We start from the raw sequence: 16,743 nt of genomic DNA on the forward strand, positions 1-16,743 counted from the left end.
TAATACACGCTTCACTTTTGAGTCACGTGTCGTTTATCTGCCCGCGCCGTTTATTTTTCCCCATAGTAAGGTTAACCAATACAAAATTGGTAACTCTCTTGATAAATGCACAAGTAACATCAGTCATCTTGCAAACAGACACTCGCACAGCAGTTGCCCCTCCCACAAGAAGCGGAGTTTGCCTCGGACGCGCGTCAAATGCTTGCTTTTTCCGCGCGTCTACTCCGCTCTACACGCGCGAATGCATCCAAAATGTTCAAGCGGCTCCCTAAGGTCCACTTATACTGTTTTAATCTAATTGCAACTCACAACATCTTATTTTGTCTTATTTTCAGGGGATGCCTGGAATAAAAGGAATCAAAGGAAGCACCGCTTATAGATCTGAATACGCGCCTGGACTACCCGTATGTTTAATGGAATTAAATAATGCATTTAAATTATCGAAAAAGGATCTCATGATCCCAATGTTTTTTTACTTTGAAGATAGTTTAAAATGATATAAATGAGCACACTCCTTTCATTACTCTTTAGAAATCATATCAGGGTGAGGCCTCAATAAGCGCTGTAAAAAACTGACAAGTACACAAGCATGCAAATTATAGTCGATGAGTTGTATTTTTTGAAGATGCTAAAATATAACATATATATCCCTGAAGTTACACTTGTGTTATTTCAATTTACTATTATTCCAAAATGTAGAAAAATATTCATTTTGTACTTTACTTTTGACCGATAGTATGTATATTTCCACATTTGTTAAAGTAATAAAGAGCTTGTCTAATTTTGATTTTGTAGTTTTTGGGTTTGTGTACATTTATCTTTTTACGTTTTACAAATCTGCACTTTTTTCATTCTCAGGGTCCTGATGGACAACCAGGACCTCCTGGACCTCAAGTATGTACTACAGAGCAGCTTTTAATATGAAGCTGTAAATATTTGCTAGGTAAATCTTTATGTTGTTTTATTTATTACATAGGTTTGTTTTGTTTGTGTTTTCATTAAAGGGATTCGATGGAATTGTTGGTCCGCAAGGGTTTCCAGGACCGTCGGGAGCTTCAGGGTTCATGGTGAGCAGAGCATGTCCTCCTCAGATGGTCATATTTAAAGCTGCAAAGGCATCATCAAAATATAGTTTTTATACTTTCCATTGGCAGTCCAGGGGATTTTGGATAAAAGGATGTGTTCTCTTAAATCTACTACTTAATTCATAGAGAAATTAAAGGGTCTGTCTCTCTGTCTCTCAGGGTACACCGGGTCCAATTGGTCCAAGAGGTATACCGGTGAGTTAACCTGCTGATTTAAATCTCCTTATTCAAACACCTTGATTGAACGTCTAAACAAAAACATAACATTTGTCCCCAAATGATGCTTCACTTGAACTTCTGTTTTTACATTATGTGAATATTTTTTTAATTCACATCATAATTTGTTTTCTCTAGGGAGACCCAGGAAGATCACTCGCTGGACCTAAAGGAGAAGAGGTACATAACACATTTACATCATACTGTGAGTTTATGTATTAATCTTACAATGAATGCTTGATGTGGTGCTTTATTTCTGTGTCTGTTATAGGGGGAGCCTGGGCCAAAGGGTGATCCTGGTCAATTTGAGTATGTTGAGCCTAATCCAAAAGACTACGTAAAAGGGAAAAAGGTAAATAAAATGACTCGCTTCATTTGCAGGTGATGGTGCTATGTTGCCTACTAAAGCCTTACAAGTGTGCACTACACTGTTTAGGAGAATAATTTTTGTATACTGATCATGTGTATGTATGGGTAGGTTTAAAATTGTGAGCTTTATGTTGTTGGTGCATTTCATGAACAATTTCATAAGATTGTTTTCTTGTAGGGGGATAAAGGGATTAAAGGAATGTGTGGATTACCTGGGGTTGAAGTAAGTATCTGTGTGTGTGCGTGTGCGTGAGTGTGTGAGTGTGCGTGTGCGTGCAACCAAGCCTTGCAGGTTCAAGCTTTATCATGCTGTCACATATAATATGTTGGTAGATATAATGCTAGATATTTATTTATCTGTTTTTTAGGGACTGATTGGGCCTCCAGCAGAGAAAGGAGAGAAAGGCATTATTGGTTTGCCTGGACAAAGAGTAAGAATATTTGACAATATATATCGACTTATCCACTCCAAACCAATTGCTGTAACAATGATGTGCAACTGATCATAACACTCTAAACCAGCTATCATAGTGTTCCAAATCATCTGATCATAATGTCCCATGTAAACAATAATAAAGTTTTAAATCATCTGATCATAGCATCAGAGAAAATCTCATGGTCCACCATATCAAACATTGCGGTAATGACTTCCAATACCAGTCAATCATAACATTGCAAATTATGTGATCCTGACATCCCATACAAACCAATCAAAACATTCCACACATCTGATCATAACATTTCATACCAACCAATCATAACATTGGAAATTATTTGATCCTGACATCCCATACAAACCAATCATAACATTCCACACATCTGATCATAACATCTCATACCAGTCAATCATAACATTGCAAATTATGTGATCATGACATCCCCTACAAACCAATCATAACGTTCCACACGTCTGATCATGACATTTCATACCAACCAATCATAACATTCCACACATCTGATCATAACATCTCATACCAGTCAATCATAACATTGCAAATTATCTGATCATAACATCTCATACTAGCCAATCATAACATTGGAAATGATTTGATACTGACATCCCATACAAACCAATCATAACATTCCACACATCTGATCATAACATCTCATACCAGCCAATCATAACATTGCAAATTATCTGATCATAACATCTCATTCCAGCCAATCATAACATTGCAAATTATCTGATCATAACATCTCATACTAGCCAATCATAACATTGGAAAATATTTGATCATGACATCCCATACAAACCAATCAAAACATTCCACACGTCTGATCATAACATCTCATACCAGCCAATCATAAAATTGCAAATTATGTGAGCATGACATCCCATACAAACTAATCATAACATTCCACACGTCTGATCATAACATTTCATACCAACCAATCATAACATTGCAAATTATCTGATCATGACATTTCATACCAACCAATCATAACATTCCACACATCTGATCATAACATCTTATACCAGCCAATCATAACATTGCAAATGATTTGATCATGATATGATATAATTATTTGATCCTGACATCCCATACAAAATAATCATAACATTCCACACATCTGATCATAACATCTCATACCAGTCAATCATAACATTGCAAATTATGTGATCATGACATCCCATACAAACCAATCATAACGTTCCACACGTCTGATCATGACATTTCATACCAACCAATCATAACATTCCACACATCTGATCATAACATCTCATACCAGCCAATCATAACATTGCAAATTATCTGATCATAACATCTCATTCCAGCCAAACATAACATTGTAAATTATCTGATCATAACATCTCATACTAGCCGATCATAACATTGGAAAATATTTGATCATGACATCCCATACAAACCAATCAAAACATTCCACACGTCTGATCATAACATCTCATACCAGCCAATCATAAAATTGCAAATTATGTGAGCATGACATCCCATACAAACTAATCATAACATTCCACACGTCTGATCATAACATTTCATACCAACCAATCATAACATTGCAAATTATCTGATCATGACATTTCATACCAACCAATCATAACATTCCACACATCTGATCATAACATCTTATACCAGCCAATCATAACATTGCAAATGATTTGATCATGATATGATATAATTATTTGATCCTGACATCCCATACAAAATAATCATAACATTCCACACATCTGATCATAACATCTCATACCAGTCAATCATAACATTGCAAATTATGTGATCATGACATCCCATACAAACCAATCATAACGTTCCACACGTCTGATCATGACATTTCATACCAACCAATCATAACATTCCACACATCGGATCATAACATCTCATACTAGCCAATCATAACATTGCAAATTATGTGATCATGACATCCCATACAAACCAATCATAACTTTCCACACGTCTGATCATAACATCTTATACCAGCCAATCATAACATTGCAAATGATTTGATCATGATATGATATAATTATTTGATCCTGACATCCCATACAAAATAATCATAACATTCCACACATCTGATCATAACATCTCATACCAGTCAATCATAACATTGCAAATTATGTGATCATGACATCCCATACAAACCAATCATAACGTTCCACACGTCTGATCATGACATTTCATACCAACCAATCATAACATTCCACACATCGGATCATAACATCTCATACTAGCCAATCATAACATTGCAAATTATGTGATCATGACATCCCATACAAACCAATCATAACTTTCCACACGTTTGATCATAACATCTCATACCAGCCAATCATAAAATAGCAAATTATGTGATCATTACATCCCATACAAACTAGTCATAACATTCCACACGTCTGATCATAACATCTCATACCAGCCAATCATAACATTGCAAATTATCTGATCATAACATCTCATACTAGCCAATCATAACATTGGAAAATATTTGATCATGACATCCCATACAAACCAATCAAAACATTCCACACATCTGATCATAACATCTCATACCAGCCAATCATAAAATTGCTAATTATCTGATCATATCATCGCATACCAGCCAATCATAACATTGCAAATGATCTGATCATGACATCCCATACAAACCAATCATAACATTCCACACGTCTGGTAACAACATCTCATACCAGCCAATCATATCATTGCAAATTATCTGATCATGACATCCCATACGAACCAATTATAACATTCAGTTTGATCATAACATCCTATACCAACCGATCATAGCATTCCAAAACATCTGATCATAACATCCTATACCAACCAATCATAACATTCCAAAACGTCATAACTTTCCATGTGAACCAATCTTAAAGTTTCAAATCATCAGTTCATATCTAGTCATACAAGCAAATCATAACATTGCAAATTATGTGATCATAACATCTCATACCAGCCAAACATAACATTGCAAATTATCTGATCATAACATCTCATACCAGCCAAACATAACATTGCAAATTATCTGATCATAACATCTCATACTAGCCAATCATAACATTGCAAATTATCTGATCATAACATCTCATACCAGCCAATCATATTGTTGCAAATCGTCTGATCATGACATCCCATACCAACCGATCATAACATTCCACACGTCTGATCATAACATCCTATACCAACCAATCATAACTGATAACCATCAGTGTTGTTTATGTAAAATGGCATTGTAGAAGGATTGTAATGCAGCCTCTTTTTTGAAATTATCATAGGGCATTCCTGGTTATCCTGGTCGAATAGGCTTTCCAGGACCTAAGGTAAATCTTATTTCAAGTGTGTGTTTCTATGTATTTATGTGCTTGTGTATGTATGTGGGTAGTTGACCAATAGCATGGACATGGTATAAAATATTAAACAATTGTTATCTGCTTATACAGGGCCAGCGTGGAGAAAACGGTCTTCCTGGTCTTTATGGCAACCCAGGACTAAAGGTCAGACCCAATTTTCTGTGAAATGTACCACCGTTTGACTCTTGTCCATTGCATAAAGTGATACATTGATACCTGCAGTCTATAGTAATTCATTTACACGCACTGCTTATTTAAATGTGTGACAGGGATTCCCAGGTGATCCCGGACCTAAAGGATATCCGGAGTATGTTTCCAACAATAAAAAAGGTGCAACAGGATGTTTCCGTATTGACATTTGAGTTCACATTGACATTGATTCACAGGATTTTGTTTACAAGCAAATTTTTTATCTTGTAGACATGTAATTTTTGGCACATTTGCATTCCTGCTCTAGGACCGTTTGGAGATCCAGGCCCTCCTGGTGTTGCCGGACCACCTGGTGACAGAGGAATGATGGGTATACCCGGCCCACCTGGTGTTTTTGGGCCGTCTGGAATAGGTGTGTGCCTATGCATGTGTTTTTTCTAACTTTAAATAATGTTGTGTCTTCATCGCATATACACATTTGAACCGTCATAGAGCATGTCTTTTCTTAGCTCTCTCTCTCTCTCTTTGATTGTTCTGTTGTTAGGTGGGATGGGTGAACCGGGTCTTATGGGTCTCAATGGGCTCAAAGGAGAAAAAGGGGCAAGAGGAAGAGTATACTCCAACACCCCAGATGGCACTCCAGGTAAATGGATGCTAGACATGTTTGACCTGGATTGACTATTCAGCAGCACCGGGAGAATTTCCGGTGGGCCGGTCTTTTTTATACATAAAAAAGAATTTGAGCATGACATTGTTCATATGGCCTCTTAAAGGTAAAGGAACTACAGATCGTTATTCTTTAAAATCTAAGTCACAGATGTAACAATGAATCTTCCATGAATTGTCATTATCATAAAAACAATCTATTTTATTTGTAAAAAGTAAGTTTTATGTGAATATGATGTTTTCTCAAGTAAAATAACATTGTGAAAGTCCATTATGTATTTTTTTGTTTTGTTTTTTACGCATAGTACCTTACGTTATTTGGCCATATACATGATCTATTCTAAATAATACAAAATGTAGGATTAAGGAAATAGGGAATATTAGGAATAAGGATTTTTTTTACATCTGATTCCCCTGCATACTTGCTAAATCTTGCTTGTGTTTTGTATATCGGCAATAGCACGAGAAAGGCCGATACCGATTGTTTATTAATTAACTGTGTGAAGGAAATACGTTGCATTTCTGTTGCATAATCCAGCATTAAAAAAAATATCAAAATAATTAAATACTTCCCAAAACAAAATAAAATCTGTAAAAATTATAGTTTGTCAGACGTGCAATGGGAAAAAAGTAAATCACGTAGTTAATCACGTAAGAGATTCCTCATTAATGTGAGCCATGCGGTCAGAGTAAGAGTATTTTGAAAAACGTCTGCGGTCTGGGCTTTTTTCAAAATCTCAAAAAAAGACAAAAAAATCGCCAAAATTTTATCTTAGTTTGTGCCTCTCTTATTATTATGTTGGTCAGTTGAATGTTAAATACATACAATCCATGTTCATTCAAAATAATTGTATGCAGAAATAAAGGTAATAGGCCAACTGTATAGTATTGTATACAAGTGTTTAATACGGGTATCGGCCAATAGTTGCCAAAAATAATAATCATATCGGTGGGTCCTTAATATCAGGGGTATTGAGGGGTTATTTATTGAAAGGCATTATTTGGGACAATACGTTTTAATGAAAGTAATTATTATTTTTTTATTATTTTTCTACCAGGGGAACCTGGGAAACAGGGTCCTCCAGGGCCTAAAGGAAATCGAGGAAATGCTGGCCCTCCTGGTGAGGAGTTTCTCTTACATTTTATTTATTGCCTTTATTTTACACCATGTCCCAACCAGTAGGAAATGTGAGATTCAGTAAATGTTTTGCTGCATCACACGAGATATCCTTGCCTACAGCGAAATCTCACTAGTTCAAAATCTTAGTCTGCATAACCTGTATATAAGCAGGGCAGTCGTGGCCTTATTGTTAGAGAGTCCTAGTTTGAGCAGGTTGCGACTGTGATGACCTTAAGCATGGCACAGGCCCCCTATAAAGACAGAGCGCAGTTATGCTAATTTGAAAACCACACCCACCGGGGGGAAACAACCCAACCGTCTCAATTGACTTTGTATTGCGAGAGGCCGCCTCCTTGTCATTTCTGGCTTATAAGAAAAAACAGAATAATGCCTAAAAGCTGCTGTGTGATAAGGTGTACAGCTAACAAGCCAAAAAACCCAGAAATAAGTTTTTATAAGCTGTCGAGCCGTAAAACCCAGCCTTTAAGGAGAAAAAAGTGGATCGCCGACTACTTTTCCCCCTAGTGGAGGCAGTTCTACTAATAGGAGTACTATGAAAAGTTGCCTGTTTCCACTTTTGTGTCTTTCAACGCTCGTTTTTTTGGGGTCGACAGCTTATAAAAACGTATTTCTGGGTATTTTGGCTGGTTAGCTGTACATATTGTCACACATCAGCTTTAAGGCATTATTCTGTTTTTTGTTATAAGCCCGAAATGACAAGGAGGCAGCCCCTCGCAATACAAAGTCAATGGAGACGGATGGATTGTTGCCCCCTGGTGGGCGTGGTTTTCAGGTTATGATGTCTTGAGCTCTGTCTCTATTGGTCTCTGGGCATTGCAGTTATAGGTTCCCACTGCTCCAGGAGCACGCGCGTGTGTGTGTGTATGTGGCTTGCAGTGTGTGTTTACTTCTCATTGGGTTGTGTTAAATGCAGAGGTCACATTTCGAGTATGAAAATACTTGACAATCACATCACTTGTCTATGTTGAACATTAAATGTGTTCTGATTGGCTGCATCACACAATATTTTTGTAGCTCAATAGGTAGATCATTGCATTAGCAGTGCAACATGTTATGGGTTAAATTCTCAGAGAACACACATGCACTGTAAGTCACTTGTACACAATGTAAAAAATGTGTTTGCTATTAGCATAATTAGAAAAAAATTGCTTTAGTACATACTTATGAAAAAAATGTGCTTATGTCCATCCGAGCGAAAGACTAAACCATTGATTACCAATGGAAAAGATTAATAGATTTAGCAACTATTGTTTACTAATCCATAGTGCATTTGTTAACCTTTAAGATGTCTCGTTTATGATTGTCTGTCTTTTATGTTGGTTTGTAATTGACATTAGTATTAGTAAAACAATTTGCATGTTTAGTAGAGAACTACTAACTTAGTTTAATTGTATTGACATTATTGATAATGTACATATGTGTCCATATCAATGAAGTCATTGTATGTTTTTCAAAGCATGTCATCAATTTCTGTTTGCCTGCTTTTATGTTGTATTGTCCGACCTGTTTGGTGTCATCACTGTTTGTCTCATCATGTGTGTCGAGTCAACAGGTTGTGGTGAGGACAACTTTTTACCTGTCAATGCCATTTTATACAGCACATTACTGTGTCAGCATGTGTAACAAAATGTATAAATACTCATACAGTATAAGTGTGACTAAGTGTGAGGTTATGCCATTATTACAATACAATAAACAATCATTTACAATATTATCTACAATATATCTACAATCAATATATGGTGCTGAGACTGTATGACTTGTCACAGGAGAATTCTGCATTCCTGGTGAGCGAGGAGAAGTGGGTGGGCCTGGTGACAGAGGACCTGCGGGGATAAAAGGTGTCAAGGGACGAAAAGGTGAGTTTTGACGCATAAAGATATCGTCCTTTACAGTATTCATATGCTTTATAATAAATATATATTCTGGATTGTGATTGGCCGATTCACCAGCTATATGCCAGGGATTATATTCTTGTTCAGGGGTGTCATGCAAAATAATTTAGGAAGTTATTTTTTTATATGTACCTATATTTTTATTCTTTTGTATTTTTTCTATGGAAATCCTCATAGGAATTTCTTGCTTGGAGCTGTCCATGGTTCTGATTATTTTAGTGTCTTTTTATCCAGAAAGCTGTGTATAGTGTGTATTGGTGTCCTTAAGGAGGCAGCAAAACGTCTTCTCCACACACTGTATGTTCCTCTGTGTGTTCCTTCAGGTCCAGATGGGGGTTGTGCTTGTAAACCCAGTGGTGATCAACCTGGCGATCGTGGCCCTCCAGGATTCCCAGGTCTCCCTGGTAATCCCGGGAGACCGGGCCTCCAAGGTCCTACTGGTGATCCGGGTCCTTTTGGCTTGAGGGGCGTAAATGGTGTAGCAGTATGTAAACCCCTTTGTGTGCACGCTCATATGTCCATTTTATGTGCGTTTCTTAAAATTTTGTTTGTGTAATGTTCTGTGTGACAGGGTCCCAGAGGTGTCCAAGGTCCCAGAGGATTAAAAGGAGAGAAAGGGGATTATGTGTTTATAAACATAAAGGGTCAGATGTGTTTTTTTGTTGTTATTTTCAAATATTTGAATGAATTCACCCATCAGTCCAACTTATTCTTTCTGCTTGTTTTTCAAAGGGGAGAAGGGTAACATTGGTCCCAGTGGACCGCCTGGGAACGCAGGATATAGCGGAAAGACAGGGGCTGATGGGAAAATGGGCAATCCTGGAGATCCTGGACCTGTGGTCAGTCACCTTGTGTTAATCAATATTATTCAGTGACATTAAAATATGGGTGTGCCACAGATGATGGCACATACTGTAAAAGGTTGAACTGATAGGCAGAGGACTTTAAAAATACCAAAATTCAGGGAATGGTCATTGTTCACATATTCATGAGATTTTTTTAAATTTATAATCATTCATGCCTGTGTGTTTAGAGCAGTTTGGTCTTCAGCCACTAGATGGCATCATTTGAGGTGCTTGCCAGGTTGTGCATATATACTGTAGCAATTCCATTACATTTTTGCATTTGAGAGATGCTTTTATCCAAAGTTATTTACAGTGCATTTAATCTATTCATATCTTTTGTCAGTATGTGCGTTTCTCTGTCTAATACTCTGCCTAAAAACAAACCTAGTCCCTTAGTACATTACCATAGCAATGCCCACAGCATCCTAATATTGGTACTTTTAGGTTTTGCACTGGCAAAGTTGTTTATTGTTCCTTTAAATAAATTTGGTACAGACTGTATTCAACAATGATGACCTAATACTCAAAATTACTATATACTAACATTTAGGGCCCATTGCATCATCTAGTGGCTGCTTACATATCTGTCAGCATAAAAAATGATTTTTTTTGTGGGTAAAATGGTTTGAAAGTGAAGTTTTGTGTAGCGTTGTACACATCAGACTGCTTATTCACTTAATCATTAAAACCTTTGGTTTTCCAGGGAGATAATCTTTTTGGTTTGCCGGGTGATAGAGGATTTCAAGGTTCATTTGGAGCAAAAGGTGCCAGAGGTCAAACTGGTCCTGCTGGCCCTGGCATTATGGGGTCAGTTGGGCGTCGGGGCCTACAGGGAGACCCGGGGCCCGAAGGCCAAAGGGGGCCCCCTGGTCCTAAAGGAACAAGTGGTAAGGGTCACTGCTTTATTAAAGTTTCAGTTTTATTTAAATAATTTTATATTCTAACACTTTTATAACTCTGTTCTGTTGGTTATCAAATTATCTCACAGAAATGTTATTGATGAAGTAGCAGTAGGGGAGAGCGTTGCACAACCTAAAGCTTTTTGGTTTTGGCTCAATCATTCAAAAAATAATTGAGTTTGATTAATTATATTTTTATACAAGCAACACACACATCTCTGCTACAAATGAACATTTGGAGTTTGTTTCTAGTACTTACCATTCTTGGACAATTACACCAAACGTGACAGAAGTGCAAACGTTACAACTTACCCCATAGGTGGGGTTCATTGTAACAGGCAGGGGGTTAGTTGTAACATTTGCTAAAAATTAAGTTTGCAGGCAAATATTTCAATACTATTTTGTCTTTATACTTGAAGTGGATATTGTTTATATATCTGTCTATAATAGACATGTATCCACACTGTATTCATTCATCCAGCCCTTTTCTAACAATAGTTCATTTATAAATGTATACAAATGTCTAAATAAGTGAGAAAAAGCAGCACAATTATGACAAAAAAAATATTTTTTTATATGTGACCCAGTCTGTAAAAACCATACTACAATTTTAAAATCAAATTTTGGGATAATGGGCAACAAAGTCTGATTTTAGCCATTCATTTCATTATGATTTCAATCTTTACGTGACCTTTTTCAATCAATATTAAAGATATGAACAAAAAAAAAAAGATTTTTGATAAGACAGTCACATTTATTTTGTTGGCAGCCAGCAATCATTCGTGTGTAGCTTATTTAAAACAACGACAAGAATTACGCTAACATTAGCGGTTTTCATATCGTAAGTGCTGATGGGTTAGTTGTAACACAGCGTTACAATTAACCCCGCTGGGACAAAATATTTTCAAGCTCACTAAAAAAGTTGCTAAGAGCTGCAGACATATTTCAAAACGATGCTATGTTTTAGTCAACAAGACACTGATTAATATGACATAGCATTGGATTTGGTATCTTACACACCCAACTTAGAAAACGAAAAAACATATAATGAAAAAAAATACTTACATGCCACCAAAACACTCGTTCATCAAAAACTCTCTGAAAACATTATACACTTCCAATAATTTGTGGGAGATCGTCTTTTGCGCATCGTCTTTTGGATGCTCAACCTTGTGCAACAATGTAAACAGTCCGTGTTAAAACTAACCCCGTGTTAGTTTTTGCCCCGCCCACCCCTATATTAATAATGCATAGATGTTTGTTCAAAAAGTTTTGAAGAATACTTATTTTTGATTTTTCTTTTTAAATAGGCAGCACACTACCCTGTGCTCCTGCCCCACCTGGAATCCGTGGTAACAAAGGACCGCCTGGTTTTCCAGGTATAATGTTTAAAATATTTGTGTTTTATTAAAACAATCATAGGCAGAATTTTAAACATTTATATGTTTCTGCAGGTAGTAAAGGAAGGCCTGGAGATCCGGGATTTAAAGGGCAAGTGGGACCAAATGGTCCCAAGGGCGAGAAAGGGGACCCTGGAGATTATAGCAGTAACGGTGAAAGAGGTAAATATATATACTTTATGTAAGGGATAATGTATAGGCAGCAGGTTGTATCGCAGAAATAAACTCTGACAATGTGATCTTGTATCACACTTAAGGGGCTTATTTCGCAATAACAACCTGCTGACTGTACATTATCCCGCTTATTACACAGCTATTTACCTCATAATTAAGGTAAGGAACATTTAAATATTGATTTGAAATGTTTTATTTGCAAAAAAAATTTTACGGAAACAACACTGTTTTCAATATTTTACTATGTTCTTACCTCAACTTAGATTAATTAATCCATACTTATCTTTATTTCAATGCATACACTTAATCTTTGTACAGCGCGTTGTGAATGTGTTAGCATTTAGCCTAGCCCCATTCATTCCTTAGGATCCAAACAGGGATGAATTTAGAAGCCACCAAACAATCCCATGTTTTCCCTGTTTAAAGACTGTTACATGAGTAGTTACACGAGTAAGTATAGTGGCACAAAATAAAACTTTTGTTTGGAGCCATAGGAAAGAATGGAGCTAGGCTAAACATTGAACATATTCAAGAAGCGCTGTACAAGGATTAAAAGTGCATGCATTGAAAAGAGATAGGTATGTATTAATTAATCTAAACTAAACTTAAACATAGTAAAATAGAAAAAAAACGGTGGTGTTTTCCTTTAAGCACACCTTCTGTGACGTTTACTTTCGGTTTTAAGATAAGACGAGACGTTCAAATGTGACAAACACACTATTTGGTTGAATCATTTGTAAATATAATGTCATATATGTTATTAAAAGACATATTTATATTTCATTTTTGTGTAATATAAAACTGTACTGTGTTATTAATTTCAGGCGGTTGTTATCTCGGAATAACTTACCTTGGAATGTCGTGACTGGCCAATCAGAATCTAGCATTTTATAGTGCCGTGTATAAGAATGTATACATTTGTATGTAAAGGAAAAAGGGATATTTATCGTTACTGTTAAAAGAATAAATCTTTTCATTTCAAATTCTTTTGATTCTATTTAATAATTTCGTTATTTTAACATGCATGAGAACATATCAATTTGGAAAGTAATATTAATCAAACATTGCCACCTTACCTTTTATAGGTCCACCGGGATACATTGGAGATCCAGGTGACACTGGCTCTGACGGTGACAGTTTTGACGGCTCAGATGGTATACCTGGTAATCCTGGACCCCAGGGTCTTAAAGGGTCTTTAGGAGACTCACTTGTTGGGGCTCCCGGACCAATAGGGTCCCGTGGGCTTGATGGAAGACCGGGCCCCAAAGGTGTCCCTGGACCACCAGGACCAGTTGGATTGGAGGGTACAACATTTGCACCAAACAGCAGAGTTTAAGATGATGCTGGTATTTGTGAAAATTCATTGATATAACAATGCTTGTATTTCTGCAGGTATATTGGGTATTCCTGGATCTCCTGGTAAAAAAGGGCCAAGGGGATTCGATGGTAAAATGGGATCACCTGGTCGCCCAGGCATCAGACCAGAGCGATGTGATGGAGGAGACCCTGGTCCACCTGGCCAGACTGGACCACCTGGGTACCCTGGCAGGCAAGGTGAGTAGGAAACGCTTAATCACTAAAGTGTTTTACCTGTAAAGAAATTAAATTGCCACTTGTGAGTTGGTATTTTTTGTGTGTTAGGCTCTCCTGGAGAAAAAGGGTCACCTGGTGAATTAGGACCTGCAGGTGTTGGAACCAAAGGACGCCCAGGTTGCCCTGGTACCCCAGGCTCTCCAGGATTCCCTGGACTTCAGGGGCCTCCAGGACCAACAGGGAACGATGGAATTCCAGGGAGTAATGGAGTAAAGGGTAAAATGTTTTGGATGCTAGGAAGTAGAATTCCGAGGATCACATGATTCCGATCTATAAACATAATGTTCTCTTGTAAGGTTTGCCTGGATATCCCGGACAAAATGGCTGTGTTGGCAACCCAGGAATGACTGGCCCTCCGGGGCCCCCTGGACCAAAAGGATTAAAGGGGCTTGATGGGAATCCAGGTTACCCGGGGGAAAACGGATACAAGGGCCAGAAAGGTATTTTAAAACATAATACCGTATTTTGCCAAGATCACAAGTCGGGGTGTCAGTTTAAGATACCAAATGTGTTTTGGATTTTTGTGTATTGCAGGACCCAGAGGACCTCCAGGACCTCCGGGAGAAACCATCACAGTTCCAGTGAGGGGCCCGGTTGGGCCACCAGGACGTAATGGAGAGATTGGTTTCCCTGGGGAAAGAGGTCAGTTAACCGATCTGTTACACCTGTTATAAAAATCTAAATCTGACAGAATTAATCATGATTAAAGCAGATGCAAACCTCAAGCAGAATATTCCCGCTTTTGTATGCTAGTTTTGTTCTGGTCTGATGCACCAGCATAGCATCTTTAAATGTCTACATTCCTGTTCCTACATTGAATGAAGAATATGGACAGATATAAATGAAGTTGTTGTTATAATCCACACCATCACCAGAACTTAATTTATTTAATATCTCAGGTGATAAGGGTACACCAGGTCCCCCCGGACAGCCAGGCTATCCAGGACTTAATGGACCTCCTGGGTTTGAAAGTGGCAGTCGGGGACCACCAGGTGCCCCTGGAGAGCCAGGTAATCCTGGAAGACGCGGACGTCCTGGGCCAGCGGGCATTGCGGGATATTCTGGCCAAAGCGGAGAACCAGTGAGTGGATAACTTATTTGAAGTCACATCAGTTATTTTATCCAGTTAGTTGTTTGAGTTTTGGCTTTTAGTGGATACAAAATAGATACATGAAACGAATATAATAAATGAATGATGTGGAAAGCCCATAAATGTGAATGTTGTAGGGTGACCCTGGATTGACTGGTATAGCTGGAACTCCCGGTTTCCCTGGAAACGATGGACTTAAAGGTACAATACTCTGATCTGATCTGGCCTGTATATACTCAACCTACATAAAGTTACAGAGTGTAGTATGCACTATGCTTGTATATTTAATATTATGCACGTGTTAAATCTCTAATGTCCAACACCTCTTTTTGTGTTGTCCTGAGCAGGTGATAAAGGTGAATCCACCGGTATACCAGGACGGCCCGGTGCGAGAGGCCCATCTGGAGAAGACGGATCGAAAGGTGTGAATTTCTTAATTTTGAGATATAAATGTGTGTCGGCTTAGTTTGTCATTGTTTAATTGGTGTAGACGTCAGCACTGATGTTCATCCGTCATACTTTTATTTGGAAACAACCCTTGTTGATTTAAGCTTGTAAGCATGTATTTTTTGTACACTTTGTTATTATTTTTACATTTGTATTTCAGAAGTATTAAAATGTATACAATAATAACTTGGCTCAAATAATAGAAATACCTTTCTCTCCAAAGGACAATCTGGACAGAACGGAGATCCGGGTGACCTTGGCTATGAGGGGCCAAATGGACCCCGTGGTCTGGCAGGACCACCTGGTAGTACAGGTCTGGCTGGATATCCAGGTAAAATATTCATCAGTAACCAAATAGTCCATGCTTGGTTCGATCTAAAATACTGTTTGTACATGTGCACTTCTAACATTTAAAAATAGGCTGTCCCCGAAATTGATTCTTATACCCTTATTCCCTACACTACTTATTAGCCATCAATATAGGAGTAAATGAAAACAAGTGAATGTGGACATTAACGGGACATTCACACAGGTTGTAAGCATTAACGCTTCTCATTTACTTTGAATGGGTGACGTCATGCGTTGCCAAACTGAATTGTGGATCCGTCGGCGTCGCATCACTTTTGCCTTTTGTGGGGACAGCCATTTATGTTTATGCAAGTCTTCCGTCAAGCGTTAACGTTGAATGTACCGTGAGTGCATAGGACACGCTGTAAGCGACATCTTGTGTCGGGACACTGGAATTGATCAAATGCGCAGCTATGAGTGTACATCTGTTGTACGCTTGTTATTGCTGTACATCATGAGATTAAAGATGGAATATGTAGAATTCGGAACTAGATGGCGACAAAACGGCAATAACAACAATTGACGTTGAATAAAGGATTAGTCCATTTTCTTAAAAGAAAAATCCAGATAATTTACTCACCACCATGTCATCCAAAATGTTGATGTCTTTCTTTGTTCAG

The 16,743-nt window shown here is 37.7% G+C and overlaps 1 protein-coding gene across 1 annotated transcript in view; it reads left to right on the forward strand.

Annotated features, from left to right (window-relative positions):
• col4a4 (collagen, type IV, alpha 4) overlaps nt 1–16,743 on the forward strand; it is a 58,568-nt gene that overhangs the window by 34,039 nt on the left and 7,786 nt on the right. Inside the window, exons 8-37 of the mRNA XM_065280675.2 lie at nt 336–404; nt 859–894; nt 1,005–1,067; nt 1,245–1,280; nt 1,440–1,481; nt 1,573–1,653; nt 1,849–1,893; nt 2,039–2,101; nt 5,401–5,445; nt 5,566–5,619; nt 5,745–5,805; nt 5,933–6,037; nt 6,170–6,268; nt 7,350–7,412; nt 9,202–9,291; nt 9,651–9,811; nt 9,899–9,971; nt 10,060–10,166; nt 10,876–11,059; nt 12,382–12,450; nt 12,526–12,633; nt 13,731–13,949; nt 14,038–14,199; nt 14,287–14,454; nt 14,535–14,678; nt 14,773–14,880; nt 15,138–15,319; nt 15,466–15,529; nt 15,676–15,750; nt 15,999–16,106. Of these exons, the coding sequence (XP_065136747.1) occupies nt 336–404; nt 859–894; nt 1,005–1,067; nt 1,245–1,280; nt 1,440–1,481; nt 1,573–1,653; nt 1,849–1,893; nt 2,039–2,101; nt 5,401–5,445; nt 5,566–5,619; nt 5,745–5,805; nt 5,933–6,037; nt 6,170–6,268; nt 7,350–7,412; nt 9,202–9,291; nt 9,651–9,811; nt 9,899–9,971; nt 10,060–10,166; nt 10,876–11,059; nt 12,382–12,450; nt 12,526–12,633; nt 13,731–13,949; nt 14,038–14,199; nt 14,287–14,454; nt 14,535–14,678; nt 14,773–14,880; nt 15,138–15,319; nt 15,466–15,529; nt 15,676–15,750; nt 15,999–16,106 (2,884 nt within the window). The remainder of the gene's footprint in view (nt 1–335; nt 405–858; nt 895–1,004; nt 1,068–1,244; nt 1,281–1,439; nt 1,482–1,572; nt 1,654–1,848; nt 1,894–2,038; nt 2,102–5,400; nt 5,446–5,565; nt 5,620–5,744; nt 5,806–5,932; nt 6,038–6,169; nt 6,269–7,349; nt 7,413–9,201; nt 9,292–9,650; nt 9,812–9,898; nt 9,972–10,059; nt 10,167–10,875; nt 11,060–12,381; nt 12,451–12,525; nt 12,634–13,730; nt 13,950–14,037; nt 14,200–14,286; nt 14,455–14,534; nt 14,679–14,772; nt 14,881–15,137; nt 15,320–15,465; nt 15,530–15,675; nt 15,751–15,998; nt 16,107–16,743) is intronic.

This window comes from Paramisgurnus dabryanus, chromosome 8 (assembly GCF_030506205.2).
Source record: "Paramisgurnus dabryanus chromosome 8, PD_genome_1.1, whole genome shotgun sequence".
Classification (NCBI taxonomy): Eukaryota; Metazoa; Chordata; class Actinopteri; order Cypriniformes; family Cobitidae; genus Paramisgurnus; species Paramisgurnus dabryanus.